At 36.4% G+C, this 20045-nt stretch overlaps 1 protein-coding gene across 9 annotated transcripts in view; it reads left to right on the plus strand.

Moving 5' to 3' along the window:
- The window catches only part of PIGN (phosphatidylinositol glycan anchor biosynthesis class N), a 102593-nt gene that overhangs the window by 2567 nt on the left and 79981 nt on the right, over positions 1–20045 (plus strand). For 6 of the 9 annotated variants that reach the window (XM_040478639.1, XM_040478640.1, XM_040478645.1 and 3 more), the window contains 3 exons: positions 14585–14837; positions 17908–18029; positions 18542–18640. In XM_040478639.1, the coding sequence (XP_040334573.1) occupies positions 14617–14837; positions 17908–18029; positions 18542–18640 (442 nt within the window). In that variant the 5' untranslated portion in view covers positions 14585–14616. Of the gene's footprint in view, positions 1–13753; positions 13802–14584; positions 14838–14980; positions 15090–17907; positions 18030–18541; positions 18641–20045 lie in introns of those variants that run through there. The other 3 variants (XM_040478643.1, XM_040478647.1, XM_040478644.1) reach the window with 3 other exon arrangements.

Here is a 20045-nt window from a genome sequence, read left to right on the forward strand (position 1 = left end):
AAATGTTTAAGAAGTGGCACAAACCAGAATATTAATAATTGCTGATTGCTACTTATGATAATTTATTATGAATGTGGTTGGGAATTTTCTACTTAGCAAAATTTGCATTAGTGTAGGTCTTTACGGCTAAAGTTTCATTGAATAATGAGGACAGTCATCTAAGCTTGTATCTTAGCAATGAAATGTTAAATATTGTTTTTTCTTTTAAACAGTTCAAATATTTTAGGGCTTAAAAAATAATTTTTGGCTTTAATAGTCTGAAAATAACCACAAATAACATTTTAAATGCAAATTTTGGGTTGATTAAAGTTTTAGAAATGGCTAATTTTTTAATGGTTTTTCAATGCATGGTAAATATTCCACAGGAATAAGCTAAATCACTTTTATTGGAACATGGATATGTAGGTGTTTTAAAATTTTTTGTAGTTATTCATTTATTTTGAGAGGTTTCCAAATGATTCAACGATGACAGAGTTTTCTTTTTCAATAAATCTGAATAAAATGTTATTCTCTTTAAAGAGAAATATTAAGTAATAATGTTATTTAATATACATGTGCTGGGCAATAATAAAATAGGTAGTATGTAAAGGATGATATTTTGGAATCACTGCCATTTTATGTATAGTAAGTGACTTAAGCGTAAAAGTTTGGTGTTTTGTTTTATTTTGTTTTGTTTTTTTAAGTATCCTGAATCTTCATAGTTCCTGTTTTCTGGAGGAATAAAAAGAGAAGCAAGGCAGCCTCTAGTGGCTATAGTGCATATTACATGTACATTTGAAATGATAATCCTAAATAATTTATTCAGCAAACATTTGAGTCTTTACTAAGCAAATGAGTGCTGGAGAAACCCTGTCTTGCTGTCATGGAATTATGGTTAAGTGATAGAGACAGACATTAATCCAAATCATAAAGGACATAGCTGTGTACTAACAAACTGAAGTACTGGTTTTGGGTTTTGGTTTGGACTGCATAGTCCCTGAGGAAGTAATGCTTGAAAGTGCAAGCAGATGTCATGAAACAATGGAGTGAGAGAGGATGGAGGGTGGGTTGGAAGTGCGAATTATGCAGAGGTCTATAACAGTAGGAAGCATAGGCCACTTAAATGAAAAAGACCAATGTGGCGAGATGCCTTAAAGCAAGGGGGAGTGTCATGAGGCAAGGCTAGAAAGGGAGGCAGAGGCCAGTCCCTGTAACACCTTGTTAATCATATTAAGGCTTCTAGTCTTGATTAGGATGGGAGAGAGGCCCTGAAGGGTTTTACACAAGGGGAGAGATGTTCAGATTTGCATTTTGAAAAAAGCAAAATCAAAAAGTAATATGTGGCTATACAGGGAAAAGTTGTAAAGAATGACTGCTGGTTCTCTTGTGTACCTGAGTGCAAGGTGGTGCCATCCCCTGAGACTGTAAACACTAAAGAGGTAGGAGGGTTACTACCTAAACAGGGTTCACGGGGGATATCATGAATTTGGTTTTAAACATAATTCAGTTTGTGTCTCAAGTGGTTGTGTTAAGGTTGGAGTTACATATAAGGATTTGGAGCTGTTTGTAAGACTTGCATATAGGTGCGAGCTGAAGCCAAGGGTGGACCAAAAAAGCCTACATGGACGGAGGGGTGCCTGGCTGGCTCAGTTGGTGGAGCATGAGACTCTTGATCTCGGGGATGTGAGTTTGAGCCCAACAATGGGTATCAAGATTACTTAAAAATAAAATCTTAAAAACAATAGGAAGTATAAAAGTGAGAATAAAAGCCTAAGATCAAGTTTTGAGTAACTCTAAAACGCAATGACCAGACAGAGACCATTCTTCTTTGGACAGAGAAGTAGAAGGAAAACTGGAGGAATGTCCACAACAGCCAAGAAATGAGAGCTGTTTAAGAAAGAGATCATTGGGGCGCCTGGGTGGCGCAGTCGGTTAAGCGTCCGACTTCAGCCAGGTCACGATCTCGCGGTCTGTGAGTTCGAGCCCCGCGTCAGGCTCTGGGCTGATGGCTCAGAGCCTGGAGCCTGTTTCCGATTCTGTGTCTCCCTCTCTCTCTGCCCCTCCCCCGTTCATGCTCTGTCTCTCTCTGTCCCAAAAATAAATAAACGTTGAAAAAAAAAAAAAAACTAACAAGAAAGAGATCATGGTCAATAGACACAAACTGAATGGAAGATGGAAGACTGAAAGCCACTGGATTTTGCAATATTGGCTATATTATGTTAGTGAAAGCTCTCTCTTTCTCTGATGTAATGGAAACAAGTCTCAATTTGTTTGAGATTTAGAAGATCAAGGAAAAAGAGGTCATATTATTTTCAAAAAATTTGGCTGTGTTGGGGAGAAAAGGACAGCCAATCCCTTTAAAATTTTTCTTTATCAATTTTTTTTTTTAATTTTTTTTTTCAACGTTTTTATTTATTTTTGGGACAGAGAGAGACAGAGTATGAACGGGGGAGGGGCAGAGAGAGAGGGAGACACAGAATCGGAAACAGGCTCCAGGCTCTGAGCCATCAGCCCAGAGCCCGACGCGGGGCTCGAACTCACGGACCGCGAGATCGTGACCTGGCTGAAGTCGGACGCTTAACCGACTGCGCCACCCAGGCGCCCCAATTCTTTATCAATTTTTATATTTGTGAGGTATGTCCTTGGCATAGGTGTGGGCTTAACTAAGTTTCAATGCTGTAGGGTATTTCATTATGAATAAAAACTGTATCTGTTCCTTTTGTTGGATATTGTTTCCAGTTTTTATTACGAATAGCCAAAGACAAGAATTGAATTTAAAATTTGTTGCCTGTATTTGTATCTGATGTGGAATTTATCTTAATACATTCTAAAGTGGTAACTATACTAGTGCTTCTGTCCATTGGTTAAAAACATAAAATTAGAGCTCTATCTCACACCATATACAAATACGTTCTAGATAATGACGTGTGAAAAAAATTTAAAACTATTTTTATGCAACATAAGACAAGAGAAATTTTCTCGTAGAAAATACAGAAAAGTTCAGTCCAGAGAGGATAAATTTGGTGAATTATGTTACATTAAACTTCTAAAGCTTCTATTTAACAAAAACCACCACAATTTTTATGTAAGTATATACATGTTTCTATCTATATGTAGAGACACACACACATACACCTGCATATAATATAATGTACAAGTCAAAGAAATAAGGCCAACAACTATAATCCTATTTGATCAAAAGATATAGACACACACAGTTGAAAAGATAGGAAACCCAACTGGCCAGTAAAAACATGAAAAGATGTTCATGCTCACTAGTAATAAGGCAAATAGATGCCCACAGGATGCCATTTTATCCTGTTTAGATTGGCTTAAGGTAAATAGGATAATGCCAGTCAATTGTGGGGATTTAGAGAAAATAGGAATCTCATATACTGCCGATATGCATCTAAATTGTGATTGACACTTTGCTACTATCTTGTGAAGTTGAGAATACGGTTTATTCTAGCAATTCCACTTAACAGAGATGGTTTTCAAACTTATGTGTCCATAAAATAGTTTGAAATAGATATTTCACTACAGTGTGCTATATTCGTATACATGCACATACATAGGGAAAAATTAACAATACTTTTTCAAAACAATCCTTTACGTTACTACTTCTGAAGTACTTTATTGTGATGTATTCTCTATCCTATTGTATTCCCTTCTATTTCATTTTATTTAAAAGAGAAAAAGGTAATTGCAATCCACCAAATTAATTTTGTAATGAATCATCATTCTGTTTGTCTTCTGAAAATCTCCCAATTTTACCAGGGGAGATATGCAAAATTGCAGAATTCTTTGTAGTAATGACAATCGGGGACAACGTCTATCAGGATAATTTTCAAATGAATTGTAGTATAGTTATAATAGAATACATGTGTGCCTAAATATTTAAATAACTTATAAATTTTTTGATAATGCTGGCTAGAATAGGCTCATAAAGGGAGTAAGGACTTTGCATATATACTGGTAAAAATTAATTTCTAAGTAGAATGGGGAAAGCATGAATGGAAATATTGGTGATTATAATGTTAATCGAATCTTGTAGAATGACAGCTTTTAATCACATAATTGGCTGAGTTTAAAATGTGTATCCTCTGCATAGAAGAATTGCAAATAATTTATGTAGGTACTTGATGGTCTTAGTGGATAGAGTATAACTCCCCATAACTCCTCATTCCGTAAGTATTGGTTGCACATAGTGGGTTCCTTCCAAAGAGCATAATATGAAAGGGGAGGGGAAATCATTAACTTTATTGTGGAGAAACCTGACAAACACTCCCTCAGCAGATGATCAAGTTTAATATTGATGTCCTATATCAGATAAAGGACAGATAAAGGACATTAGGTATGAAGAAAAAAATGTGAATTCTTCTCAAGTGTACAGCTGAACATGAATCATCTGCATAACTAGCAACCTCTGGTGGTTACTGGCCATGAGGAAATTTGATAATTAGTTCTTACATGACACATGTAAAGTCACATACCGTTGTCACTTGGAAGTGACATACCTCATGCTGAAAAAAATATACACCCCAAAATATTAAGTATAAAGAAGCATATGAACTAGTGTTAATTACATAGCTTACTAGTTTACCTGATACTCTCTTGCGTGCAGGTCTCAACTACTTTCTTACAGTTTTGACTGGCAATATTTGCTCCTCACATGGCAGGTTTCTATATTTTTATTAGCTATCAAAAGTAGTTAACACAGTCTCTAGATGACATCACAGAAAATGGCTGAGTATGGCCCTTAAAAGAACAGTTCCTCTACTGAAACAAACAAGCTGTCAAAGAGTGATAGAATTGGCTTTTTTGGAACTCTAGAATCTGATCCAATATTTATGGCAACTAGCAGACTGCTTAATGAAGAAAAGGGCAGTTGGGTTTTGGTAAGAGAACGCAGTGGTGTTTTTACCCACTGGATTACCATCTCCATTCACTGATGTGGCAGGGGCAGCACCTGTGGGGACTGCGGCCTGTATTCCTGGTGTGACTTACTGGTATTTACTTTGGACTTTGTTCTTAAAATACTATGATCTGGTGGCTTCCTGAGAGACCAATGCAGAGGCCGACTTTTGTCTCACATTCCCCCTTCCCCCACATATAACCCCAAATGCATGGAATGCATGCTGGGAAAAGACCTAATAGGTCCCTTCCACATCTGGTGGATCTGTGAGCTCCATGCAAGGAGAAATTGGTCAGGCTTAGCAAAACAAACAGACGACTGACACCATCAAAATTCAACATAAGTAAGCCCTGGTGAAGGAGGAGAATCTGACTTCCAGGATTACCACACTGTAATATTAAAAATGCAAGTTTTCAACAAAAAATTCCAAGGCACAGAAAGAAATCAGGAGAATATGGCTCATTCAAAGGAAAAAAAATCAACAGAAATGATTCTTGAGGAAGTCTAGACTTTGGACTTATTACACAAAGACTTCAGTAAACTGTCTTAAATATGCTTAAAATGGCAAGGGAAATGATGGACAAAAAACTAAAGAAAATCAGAAAGTGATGCATGAATAATGAGAGCATCAGTAAAGAGATAGGAATTATGAAGAAGAACCAAATGGACATACTGAAGCTGAAAAGTACAATAATTGGAATGAAGCATTCACTAGATGAATCTAACAGAAATTTGGACAGGTGGAAAGAAGAATGTGGAACTGGGGCCAATCGAAATTATCCAGTTGGAGAAGCTGAAAGAAGAGTGAACTGAAGAAAAGCCTGAGAGAACTGCAAAACACCATCTTTAAATAATGAACTTTTTAGTATGGTTGACGCTGATGTGAGCATTAAATCGCTTAAAGCCTGTGAGCATAGGAAATAACCTTTATTTACAAGAACAAAGGTTACATGAAATCACAGCTATCCATAAAATTTGTGGTGGTTACAACTCTGGCTCTAGCCAGTGTTATCTTTTGAGTACAGGCTTAGGCTCCAAAGTAATTTTTTTTCTACTTTTTATTTTGAAATATTTTTAGATCTGTAGAGAAGTTACAAAAATACTACAGAGAGTGATTGTGTTATTATACACTCTTCACCCACTGCACCTAATGTGAACATAGAACTACAGTATAATTATCAAACACCAGGACATTAACAGTTGTCCAATACTATCAACTAAACTACCGTTCTTAGTTGAAATTCACCAGGTTTTCCACTATTGTATATTTCCTGGCTCAGGATCCAATCCAGCTTTCCTTATTGTATTTAGTTATGTCTCTTCAGCCTCCATTCTATGACAGTTCCTCAGTCTTTCATTGTGTTTTATGCCTATGATACTTTTGAAAAGTACTGGTCCATTCTTTTGTGGACTGTTTCTCAATCTGATACACTCCCCTGAATAGATCGAGGTTAGCATTTTTGGAAAGTATACCACATATTCTTTTGCCAAAAATATTATGTTGTGCCTTTCTTAGTGTTCCATGTTAGGGTTATATGATGTTAATGTATCTTATTACTGGTTAGGTTAGCCTTGACCCCTTGGTGTGGTGATGTCTGAGGGGTTTCTCCATTGTAAGTTACTCTTTTTCCTTTGTAATTAATATATATTTAGGAGAGATTCTTTTGAGACTGCAAATATTCTGTTTTGCTTCAAACTTTCGCCCACTCAGTTTAGCATTTATCAATGGATCTTGGTGGCAATAACTATTACTGTGGTGTTTACCTAGTTGTAATTTTATATTTCCCTCAATCCTTCTGCATTTATTAATTGGAATTTTCTGTGGAAAGGAGGTGTGAGATTCTAAATTCAGTATCATTACATTCTGGTGGAGATATGGGATCATAATCAAGTTATTACCTGATTAAGTAGTTATCTCTAACATGATGTTAAAGAAAAAAGGATCAGCTATATTCTCATTTGATTTTCCTTCCTGAAATTCTTTTTTTTTTTTTAATTTTTTAATGTCTATTTACTTTTGGGAGAGACAGAGTGTGAGTGGGAGAGGGGCAGAGAGAGAGAGAGAGAGAGAGGGAGACACAGAATAGGAAGCAGGCTCCAGGCTCCGAGCTGTCAGCAAAGAGCCCAGTGCGGGGCTCAAACTCATGGACCGTGAGATCATGACCTGAGCCAAAGTCGGCCACTTAACTGACTGAGTCACCCAGGCGCCCCTGAAATTCTTTTTTTTTTTTAATTTTAATTTTTTACTTTATTATTTTTCTTATTTTAGTGGGGGCAGGGCCTGAGGTGGGGGGGAGAGAGAGAGAAACTTAAGCAGACTCCATGCTCAGCATGGAGCCCAGTACAGGGCTCAATCCCTTTACCCTGGGGCCATGACCTGAACTGAAATCAAGAGTTGGACGCTCAACGGACTGAGCCACCCAGGAGCCTTCCTTCCTGGAATTCTTTTTAATATCCTTATTTGACCTTATTTTCCTTATATTGAAATAAATTATTTAAGTATAAAGATCACTTGAAAATAGGCTAGGAATACATGAGTTTGGGGTTAAGACCTGTGTATAAAATTCCTGAAGACCAATTAGAATAAAATATAATCACCAATGAAATTTAGTAGGATTTGTAGAGTACAATATATGATAATTACTTTGAGGAAGGGAAAAATTTGTATCATGTAGTTTAGTGGGGAAACCCATTTATAGGTTTTTGCAGTGGTCCAGGTGAGGAAATGATGAACTTTTGTGGTGGTTGTGAATGTGGAGAAGTAAAAAACACAAGCTCTTTTGAAAATAGAACCCAACTGGACACTGAGAAATATTAAATAAAAATACAGTGTGTATGTCATTAATATTTGGTGATAATGAATATTCCAAGTCCGTAATCAAGGAGTTATGAAGTTGACTTGACTGGAATAGAAAAATACAGTATGCCTTTTTCTTTTCTATTACTTTCTTTCAAAATAATGTAAACTCAGCTATTTTGAGTTCCATTTGAAAAATAAAAATAAAAGTTGAGTTGCTTTAATCAACAATTTAGTTGTTTAGAGTATTCCTAGCACTTTACATTTGTACCTTACATGTCTTGGTTACTTTCCATTGGACTCCTGTCATAGAATCAGCCTGACGGTGTCTTTTTTTAGGAGTAAGGAGACTAAGACAAGGAGTGATATGACTGGGATCCTGCTGTTCTTATACAACAGCACAATTTTTATTTTGGCTATTACAGCTCTAGGAAGGTCAATGTTCTCAAATAAAATTTTTGTTTCACTACTTAAATAAGCTTTTGGGTAGTAGAAAATTTATATGATCCTTTAACACACAGACTTTGTTACTCTATTCCGAAAAGCTGTGTAATAGCAATGGGAAAAAGAGAAGATAAGTCCAGAGAGTTATTTGTAAATGCAAATGAAAGTGAGAAGTGATCTAGGTGTTTGCTTATTTGTAATCATGATAAAGAGAGTACTAACTTTTCCATGATAAACAAGAGATATTTAAATCAGTGTGAGTTTCTGTATATTCAAATATACCATGTATACTTTAGCTCTGACTAGAGTTTAAGATCTAACTGAAATGGGGCGCCTGGGTGGCGCAGTCGGTTAAGCGTCCGACTTCAGCCAGGTCGCCATCTCGCGGTCCGTGGGTTCGAGCCCCGCGTCAGGCTCTGGGCTGATGGCTCGGAGCCTGGAGCCTGTTTCCGATTCTGTGTCTCCCTCTCTCTCTGCCCCTCCCCCGTTCATGCTCTGTCTCTCTCTGTCCCAAAAATAAATAAAAAACGTTGAAAAAAAATTAAAAAAAAAGAAAAAGATCTAACTGAAATGAATTAAGTGCTTGAAAATTGGCTTACTTTAAACAACTCAATATGATATTTGATAGACTCTGTCCTGGACTGGAGGATAGAAAAAAGGAGAATAATTTAATAAAATGTTATGAATAATTTTAGACCAATAAATTTAACAATTTGTATGAAATGGACAAATTTCTTTTATTTTTTTATTTTTTTAATGTTTATTTATTTTTGAGAGGCAGAGACAGAGTGCCAGTTGGGGAGGGGCAGAGAGAGAGGGAGACAGAATCCAAAGCAGGCTCTAGGCTCTGAGCTGTCAGCACAGGGCTTGATGCAGGGCTCGAACTCACAGAACATGAAATCATGACCTGAGCCAAAGTCGGAAGCTCAACTGACTGAGCTACTGAGGCGCCCCTGAATTGGACAAATTTCTTAAAGGATGTAACTACCAAACTCACTCAACAATTAGTAAATAATCTGAGTATCCCTATATATATGAAGAAATTGCATTTATAGTTGAAAACCTTCCCACAAAGAAGACTTCAAGCCATTGGTTTCACTGGCAAATTGTTACACAATAACAGAAGAAATAATACACATTCTACACATACTCTTCCAAAAAATAAAAGCAATACTTCCAAACTCATTGATACCAAAACCAAAGACATCACAAGAAAAGAAAATTATAGTCTAATATCTTTCATAAACATTGCTTTAAAATACTAAACAGTATTTTAGCAAATGAAATCCAACAGTCTATAGAAAAGATATTACTTAATAATGACCAAGTGGGAATGCAAGCTCGTTTTAACATTTGTAATCCAATCAATAGAATTCACCACGTTAAGAGACTGAAATAGAAAAACCAAATACTCACGATCATCTCAATAGGTCCAGTAAAAAGCATTTGACAGCATCCACCATCCATTCGTGATTTTAGGATGTGACAGTGATATGAAGAGTGGAAGTGAATTTCTTTAACTTAATAAGGGAAATCTACAGAGCCTGGAAAACTGGCAACTTTCACCCTAAGATTGGAAACAAGGCAAGGATTTTTATTGTTACCGCTTCTATTCATCCGGAGAATACTGGAGATTCTGGACAGTACACTAAACATGAGACAAAAATGAAAGACATTTATATTGACAAGGAAGAAGTCCTTTATTCACAGATGATATAATTATCTCTAGAAAATTGAAAGGTATCTACATAAAAGCTACTTGTTTATCACTGTTGCAGGATACAAGGTGAGTGTATAAAAATTGGTGATTGAAGAACTAACGAGGAGAAATTGAAATAAAAACTACCACTTGCAATAATATCAAAAAAATACAGAGTATGTAGGGGTGAATTACACAGCCATGAGGAAAGTTTTGAGGGTTATGGGTATGTTCATTATCTCGCCTGTGTTTATTGTACATTTTAAATCTGTACAATCTATTATAGACCAGTTATGCCTCAGTAGAGCTATAAAAATGCTATAAAGAACATTATTGGGGCACTTCAAAAATTGGAGTACAGATGGTAGATGAGATGAAATGCCAATGTTGAATTTACTGAAGCTGACAACTGCTGTAAGAGAGTACCACTGTTCTCAGGAAATAAACACTGAAGTATTTAGAGCTTAAGGGCCACAGAGTATGTAACTTATCCTCAGATGCTTCCCAAACAGTATTACGTAATTGTATACACGTGCATACACACGTGGGTGTGCATGTACGTACACGAGGGGTAAGATAGATCGGGAAGGGAGAGGAGAGGCAAGACAAAAAAATGATAAAGGAAATGGGGAAAATGTGAACATTAGATGTGTGTGGCTAAGGGGTATACTGGTTTTTGTACCGTTATTCTTGTAACTATTTTCTCAGTTTGAAGTTACTTTCAAATAAAAAAGATTAAAAATCTGTATTTTAAAAAGTGCTGTCACTTACAAAAATTCCTTATGTAGGACACAAAATAAATAACTCAAAGAAAAATTAATTGAACTTAACCAAAATTTAAAAGGACTGCTTTTTGAAAAACACTTAAAAATGAAAAGGGAGGGGCACCTGGGTGACTTAGTAGGTTAAGTGTCTGACTCTTGTTTTCGGCTTAGGTCACGATCTCACAGTTTGTGGGTTCATGCCCTGCATCCAGCTCTGTGGAGAGCCTGCTTGGGATTCTTATTCTCTCTCTCTCTCTCTCTCTCTCTCTCCTTCTCTCTCTCTCTCTCTCTCTCTCTCTCTCTCTCTCTCTCTCTCAAAATAAAGAAATAAACTTAAAAAAATGAAAAGGAAGAGCATTAAGAAAATGTCCGTTAAACATGAGAAGTTGCTGAATGTCACTGGTCATTGGGGAAATGTAAATTAAAACCACAGTAGGTTACAAGGACACTCCCACTTTAGGAAAGGTGAAATTAAGCAAGATAAAATACCAAATCTGTTGGCAAATATATGGAGCAACTGGGGCTATCAGGCACTTCTGGCCTGGAGGACATTTCGCTGGCTGAGATGAGCTAGTCACAGAAGGACAGACACTGCATGACCCTTCTTACATGAGATAATCTAAGAGAGTCAGACTTATGGTAGTGGAGAGTGGAATGATGGTCTCCAGGGACTGGGTGGGGGGGGGGAGAAATGGGAGTTGTTGTTCAATAGCTAGAAAAATCTCAGTTTTGCAAGATGACTCAATTCTAGGCATCTGCTGTACAACATTGTGCCTATAGTTAACAATACTGTATTGTACACTTAAAAATTTAAGAGGGTGGATCTCATGTTAAGTGTTCTTACCAGAATTTAAAAAAAAAAAATACCCATACAGATAAGGAAAGTAGCAGCAGAGCAATGAAGCTAAAGTTGATGCATTGGTATGAAACATAGTTTGGGATTTGGTTCTCTAAGAGATTTACATCTATTCAATTAGATTTTAAACTCAACAAGGACGGCAAACAAGTTTTTCTCACATGATGAGTCCAGCTTCATGTACATCGGGAACAATATCAGCTAATACTTAATGAGTGCTGACTCTGGTTGGCACTCTTCTGCGTATTTTACACATATTAACTGAATTCTAATAACACCTCAGGAAGGTACTATTGTTATCGCCATTTAACGGATGAGGAAACTGAGGCACAAAGAAGTTAAATAACTTGCTTCAAGTCACACTGCCAGTAAGTAGAGAAGACAGGATTTGAATCCCTGCAGTGGAATGCTTCGGTACACACTCTTTCCCATAATGCCATCCAGACCCTCAAAGAAAGATACTGAGATCAATTCTGGACACACTGGTTATCTGAATAAGTGTTAGAAAATGCTCAGGCTCTCCAGTGATGTGACCCAGGATTCAGATCTCAGCTCTTCCCCCTTACTATCTTGGGAGGATCATTAGGCCCCATTAGACTCTTTGCTATGAAAATGGGGTTCTAATACATAGTTGACAAAGCAGATTCTGAGGATTAGAGGAGAGAATGTAAGTAAAGTACCCAATGCAGGATCTGATGCAGAGTAGACAGTCAATAGTAAGTAGCTAGTGCTATAATTTAATACTCTTACTATGGAGATATGTGATACACAATATATAAAAGAATGTAAAGCACATTACACTTACTATAAAAATTAGGTTAAATTCTTAAATGGCACTTATAGCACAATTATAGATTGTCAATAAAGTTTTAAAGCACTTTCTGAAAAAACTGTGTATAACAGGTGTGTAAAGCAATTTGGAAAGTTTGGCAGTTCTTTATATGAATTTAAACATCTGCTTGCCATTTAACCCAGCAATTCTCATTCTGCATATTTACCCAAGAGAAATGAAAGCATGTATACATAAAGTCCTGTGCATTTGCTGTTTTAAGAAGCTTTATTTATAATAGCCAGAAACTGGAAACAAATTCACATATCCTTCAAGAGGTTAATACATAAACAATTTGTGGTATATCCCTACAGTGGGAGACTTCTTAATATTAAAAAGGAAAAAACAACTAAATCACCTGCATGAATCTCAAAAACATGCTAAATGAAAATAGATATAATAAACTATGTATTATGATTCCATCTCAGTGATGATCTAGAACATTCAACATTAATGCTTGAACATTTTGCTTGAATTTTTTTTTTAATGTTTATTATTTATTTTTGAGAGAGAGACAGAGCATGAACAGGGGAGGGGCAGAGAAAGAGGGAGACACAGAATCTGAAGCGGGCCCCAGGCTCTGAGCTGTCAAGCACAGAGCCTGATGCGTTGCTCAAATCCAAAAACCGCAAGATCATGACCTGAACCGAAGTCGGACGCATAACCAACTGAGCCACCCAGGCGCCTCTCAACATTAATCGTGAATCACAGAAGACGGATTAGTGATTGCTTATGGTCAGGACTATAGAGCAGGGATTGTCTGCAGAGGGACATGGGGGAACTTCTTAGAGAAAACTATTCTAGATCTCGATTCTGTTTATTTATGTGAGTACATACTTGCCAAAACATAAAACTTCAAATGGGTCCATTTTTATATATAAATTATACTTTAATAAAGTTGATTGAAAAATTAAAAAGTAGGTGCTTCAGAAAATTTAGAATGCTTTAGAATGCTTCAGAAAAAAATTAGTAAGACTGTTGATCTTAAAATAATTAACGTTTAAATAAGTGGAAGGTATGACAGAGAGCCCTTACACTCAAAAAGAAAAACAGGGGTAATTTTAATTTAATGACATATGTTTAAGAAAATTAAAAACATCCATTAGTAGATAGTTTTTTGGATCTGAAAGAATTATAGCAGAATTCCTTGTTAGCATTGAAAAATGGGCTGCTAGATATTATATTTTTATTATAAATACAGAATATATGATTATTTATTTATTTATTTAATGTGTATTTATTTTAATTTTTTTGTTTTTTTCTTCTTCAACGTTTATCTATCTTTGGGACAGAGAGAGAGCATGAACGGGCGAGGGGCAGAGAGAGACGGAGACACAGAATCGGAAACAGGCTCCAGGCTCTGAGCCATCAGCCCAGAGCCCGACGCGGGGCTCGAACTCACGGACCGTGAGATCGTAACCTGGTTGAAGTCGGACGCTTAACCGACTGCGCCACCCAGGCGCCCCATACTGTCTTACAGTATTATTTAAATATTTCATATTGCTTACTTTTCTTTCTGTAAGTATTTGTAAGCTTATCAGATATGTGACTATGTCTTCTTGGTGTTCTCAGTTGTACCCCACACACAGTTATGCACAGAATATATGCACAAACATTTTCATTGAATAAATGAATATAGCCTTTGCTTTTTTTATATTGGTTCAGGGAACTGAAAGTGTTCCCTTAATGAGTATACATTTTCTGAAACACATGGAGTTTAACTACTTTTTCCTTCCTATAATTCAGCTAAATAGACAAAAATGCATGTTACCTGCTCAACTTGGTGATTATCAGGAGAACCTACAAGTGTCCTGAGCTGATAACCAAAAGTCAAAAGAAATCTGCAAACATTTAAGTAATGTTAAATTCCAAGAATATCAGTGGTGGGGTCATATGAGCAGCCAACAGCACCATGCATGATTTTCTATTTTATACAGGATTTGATTTGACTGAACCCTGATTCATTTTAACACTCATTTAATTCTTTGTTTTTTAATCCTGTGTTAGTTTTTTTGAACTTCGCATGCACTTACATTTATTCTACATAAATAGTTTAGTGGTGCTAATTGTGTATCACACTTGAACTTTCTCTTTGTGCGAGTGTATTTTATCACATATTTTATTTCAGTATTATCTCATTATTAAATAATGTTCATTGTTACCACCATAAATGAAAGTGAAGTTGTAAATTATGTGATATTTTACGATGTATGTTCACTTCTACATGCAGTCATCAAATATTTAAAAATATGTACAATCGCATTAAGGTTTACCCAGATTTAATCTTGTCCCCTCTCTCAGTTTTCCTCGAAGACTAGTTGGTCACACTGGATATGCTGCTCTTCTTTATTTTGGGATTGTTCGTACATTTTGTGTTCTTCGGCTCCATCTTCGATATTTATTTTACCTCTCCTTTGGTTCATGGAATGACTCCTCAGTTTACACCATTGCCTCCTCCGGCAAAAAGATTAGTACTGTTTGTTGCGGATGGCCTGCGGGCAGATATGCTTTATGAATTAGATGAAAATGGAAATTCGAGAGCACCATTTATTAGGTAAGCATGTTAACTGATACAAAGAAAATGTTATCCTGAGATTATTTGATCTCATGGTGGACATAGAAGTGATGATGAGAAAGACAGTAGGGCACATATATATCTGCCTTTGTCTGTGGATTAACAGGTTTCTTTCTTCCCAGGAGTTATGTGTGACCTTAGCTGCTTGGCCCAACTTGTCCTAATTTTCCAAACCTGGCTTATCTTATACTTATAAAACAAGCTGGTTACATTTCTAAAATAATGACAAGCGTAAGTACTAATGAATTGCTCATTATGATGGTGTTTAACTAGAAAATACAGAGTTCAACTCAGAATACACCTATAAAATATAGAAAGCCCTTCCACGTCTATGTCACTGTTAAATGTGACTTTAGATTCTATGAAGTGGCTTTGAAAAGAAATATTTAAGTTTTTAAACTTATAGGACTCCTACAAATAATTATTATTTTTCCGATTAGTGGCCAGCCCCTCAAAAGCCCTTCTAATGCTGTTGTAGAGAGAGTGAAACTCAGATTCAAGTGGATATTTATCTAAAATATTATTCCATCTTCCCCATTCTCACCTGCCATCATTACTTTTATCTCTTTACTGTGATTTATGTATGTATGTATGTATGTCTCTTTATTTTTAGACAGAATGAGTGTGAGAAGGGGAGGGGCAGAGAGAGAGGGAGAGAGAGAGTCAGAAGCAGGCTCTGCTCCCTGTCAGCATGGAGTCAGAAGTGGGGCTCAGTCTCACGAACCGTGAGATCATGACCTGAGCTAAAATTGAGAGTCTGCCGCTTAAATGACTGAGCCACTCAGGTGCCCCTGTTTCCTATGTTTTTTAGTTTTCTTTATAGTACTTAGCATGTGCAGGGTCCATGAAGCCTGGACGTTTGTTTTGCATACCACTTTATTTCCAGTTCTTAGCACATAGTAGGCAATTAATAAGTGTTTGTTCACTGCTAGAAGAATGAAGGACCTTGGATTCCTGTTAATTTCCTGAAATAAATTAATGGTGGCTTAGAGAAATGTATAATATACTAAAGGATCAAAGTAAATAAGTGAGCAACTCAGGGCAGTGGGAAAAGATGAGTAAGAAAAGAAAATCAAACCAGAGTTAAGTTCAGTTCACAAAAATATGTCACGTGAATTTCTACAAATAATTTAAAATTTGGGTGATATATTTTGATGAATTTCCTAGTTGTCAAAGAAAGAGAAATATAGTTCATTGCAAATTAATAGGATAAAAATATGCTGGTTCTGAAGGAAAAGGCGAGCTTTGCTGGTAGCACTTGTTTCTCATTGGGGTGGTGGGTGGCAGGCCAAGGCCGTGCATGGTTGATGTGCCTTGTGTTGTAAGCCATTGTGTGTTTACAATTTCAGTAATCTTCTAGTTTCTTTTAAACCTGTTTGTGAAAGGTTTTATTCATTCCTCCCTTTGTCTTTTAAAAAATAACTGACCAAAAAAATTTTTTTTAACTTTTACTTATTTTTGAGAGACAGAGCATGAGCAGGGGAGGGGCAGAGAGAGAGGGAGACACAGAATCTGAAGCAGTCCAGGCTATCAGCACAGAGCCTGATGTGGGGCTCGAGCTCACAAACCGTGAGATCGTGACCTGAGCTGAAGTTGGACGCTTAACTGACTGAGCCACCCAGGCGCCCCATGAACTGATGAAAATGTTTTTGAATAGAGGGATCCAAATTTCTTTATACCTACCTCTTTGTGTTAAAGTTCAGTTTTCATTAAATAACTGAAGAAGTTAAAAAATATTTCTCCCTTAATAAGTGGTTCAGTAGTTTTTAGACTTTTTATTTATTATGCATGCATTTAACCGAAATTGGTTTTAGTATGAAGTAAGTCAGTATTTAAGAATATCTAAACCAGGGCCGTCTGGGTGGCTTAGTCCATTAAGCGTCCAGCTTCACTCCGGTCATGATCTCTGGGTTTGTGGGCTTGAGCCCTGCATCAGGCTCTGTGCTGACAGCTCGGAGCCTGGAGCCTACTTCAGATTCTGTGTCTCCTCTCTCTCTGCTTCTCTCCTGCTCGTGCTTTGTCTCTCTCTCAAAAATGAATAAACATTAAGAAAAAAAAGAGTATCTAAACCAGTCCTAGTAGTTATTATTTTGGGTGTCAGGCGTTCATTTTGAAAACCGTTACCAGTGCAGTCGGTCTTGTATAGCAGGTTGCTCTGCTGGTCCGTCACCTGCAATGGTGTTGCTGGTGGTTTGCTTTCTCTGGGATACAACTTAAAGAATATATATATATATATATATATATATATATATATATATATATTTTAACTTAAAGAATAATGACACCACCTTTTAGCAAAAGAAAACTTATGCCTGTTTTAATCTCAAATTTAGGGATGTAATTTAACTCCTAATTAGGAGTCTAGCCATTTCTCCTACCTTCACTTTTTTATTTTGAGAATTTTTCAGCACAGAGAAATGGAAAGGATTATAATGATGAACATCTGTATACCCTTATTGTAGGTTTAACAGTTTTTAATTATTTTCATATTTACATTTCTTTCTCAATATACCCGCACATTTACACACACGCGTGCTTAAATTTTTAATTATTTTTTCCTGCATAATTTGAAAGCAAGATCTCATACACTTACCACCAAACGCTTCAGCGTGTATCACCTAAGAAGGACTTTCTCCTGCATGACCATAATACCATACATATCACACCTAATGAAATCTCACTTTGATGGAATATTGTATGTGTCATTTATTTCTTGGGTAACAAGCCATCTGAATACTTTATGGCTTCATACACATGTGTAGTGGTAAGATGGTTCTTTGTCTCACTTTGGCTTACTTACAGTGCTGAATCCAGCTAGTCAGAGGGTTAGTTCTGGGATCAGAACTCACAAACTGTGAGCTCATGACCTGAGCTGAAGTCGGACGCTTAACCGACTGAGCCACCCAGGTGCCCCATAAAGATTCCTTTCCTTCTTAAATTTTGACTCGCGTTTTGATTTTGATTCCTTCTGGAATAATCTTATTTTTCTAAAGCTCTAACAGGACTTAATCATAGTCTGTGTTAACTATTGATCAATAATATCTTTTAGGAATATCATAATGCATGAAGGCAGCTGGGGGTTATCTCATACCCGTGTGCCAACTGAGTCTCGGCCAGGTCATGTGGCCCTGATCGCTGGGTTTTATGAAGATGTCAGTGCAGTTGCCAAAGGTATTGTCTGTATGGATGACTTTAGTATATGAGAAATTTGTTGCATAAATACTGCTTAACACTGAATCATGACACAAAGTGATGTGTGTTTTGTCCTACTTTTGGCAAGTATTTTAGCATGCCTTACTCATAAACACACACTGGTGTTGATTCAGGAATTAAGCTTTGTGTTTGTCGTCCTGTGCTCCTAAAACAATCTCTGATTGGATGGATCCATGGTTTTCCTAGATGTTAGATCTCAAAACTTAAAAAGAAATTCTGTATTTTAGTAAGAAGGAAATTATCTATTGTAAACTTTCAAAGAAAATTATGGTATATGAGATTACTTAAAAATAAAATCTTAAAATAGTTTATGGTATAATACGTGTAACAAAATCTCCTACCAGTTTTGCATTTGTTCTGCAATTAATCCTCATTGTTATTGAAGAATACCACGTTAGGGGTTATACTAATACTTCACCAGGTATATGTTACTGTTTTCACTATTGGCTTCTTCTCTCAATGACCTGAAGGGTGGAAGGAAAATCCTGTGGAATTTGATTCTCTTATTAATGAGAGCAAGTACACATGGAGCTGGGGAAGCCCTGATATCTTGACTATGTTTGCCAAAGGTAAGAGTCATTGATTATATTCCCTCACATGGTATAGGTAATAAATCAGTATGGTAATTTTTATATATTACTTACTGTATTTTATTGATTTTTGAGTTACTTGTTTTTAATATTTAACATCTCTGACATAGGGATGTGTATTACAATGGATGGACATGTCCATTTGATTCTTTCTTTTAGTTGTACTTGAAATATTGGCACATCATATACTTGTTAGTTTTTGGATTCAATGAAGTGCTGTATGGCTCTAACATTTAACAGCTTTATAATCTTGGGAAAGTTAGATAACTTCCCTGACCTTCAATTTGCCTTTTTAAAAATGTGATAATAATAATCTATATCTCATAGGTTTGTTTTTAGGATTAAATTGGATAATTCTCGTGAGACACTTAGCAACGTGCTTATCACGTAATTCTTCATTATGACGATGATGTTGATGTCTGGTTCATTTTGTTTTGATAAATTATAAGAAGTTTGTTGATATTCACAGAAAGATTTAAATGCTGTAACTTACAATTTCTATCACATATTCAAGATCATGCCATTTGGATTTGTTGTGTTTGTTTCTGTGCATTGATTAGAAAATTCATTTATATATTATTTTCTAAAAATCAATTGGATTCCATTTGAATTTTGTGTCATTAAATGCTTTGTATTTTTCATTCAGTTAGTTTTAATTTTTTCAATGTTTATTCTTGAGAGAGAGAGAGAGAGAAGGACAAGGCATGAGTGGGGGAGGGACTGAGAGAGAGGGAGGAAACACAGAATCTGAAGCAGGCTCCAGGCTCTGAGCTGTCAGCACAGAGCCTGATGCGGGGCTCGAACTCTCAAGTTGTGAGATCATGACCTGAGCCGAAGTCAGATGCCTAACTGTCTGAGCCACCCAGGGACCCCTTTTAAATGCTTTTTAGTGAGAATAGAATGATTGGTCATTTCACCTAATGAAAAGGTTTTATAACCTTATGTTTAGCCATAAGTGTAATCTTAGTAATTGGAATTGTTGAGTATTATTGTATGTCCTGAAAGCAAAATATACATTCAGAATTTTACATATTATATTCATAGAACATCCTTATGTAGGGCAAGCCAAAAAACCCCAGACTGCTTGCCATTTATATACACTTCCTTCTTTGGAAAGCAGTTTAGCTTTTGGGGGGATTGGCAGTGGTGAGGATGGATTAAGTGTCTAGGACTCACTTAAGTTTACCTTCTTACTTCCGGCTGTAGTTGATAGGACAGGAACAACACCTGAATCAAAAACAATCTAATAGAAATGTTCCATTTCTTATGGTAATGGTAACCAACAAAGCCACTGAGATCTTTCCTTAGGATGTGGGAAGTGGAATAGCTGGGCAGTGGTGGTAGTATCTTTGGAACTGAATTGCTATTATAAGAGATTATTCCT

The sequence above is a fragment of the Herpailurus yagouaroundi genome, unplaced genomic scaffold (genome assembly GCF_014898765.1).
Source record: "Herpailurus yagouaroundi ecotype Mexico unplaced genomic scaffold, PumYag 142, whole genome shotgun sequence".
Taxonomy (NCBI): domain Eukaryota; kingdom Metazoa; phylum Chordata; class Mammalia; order Carnivora; family Felidae; genus Herpailurus; species Herpailurus yagouaroundi.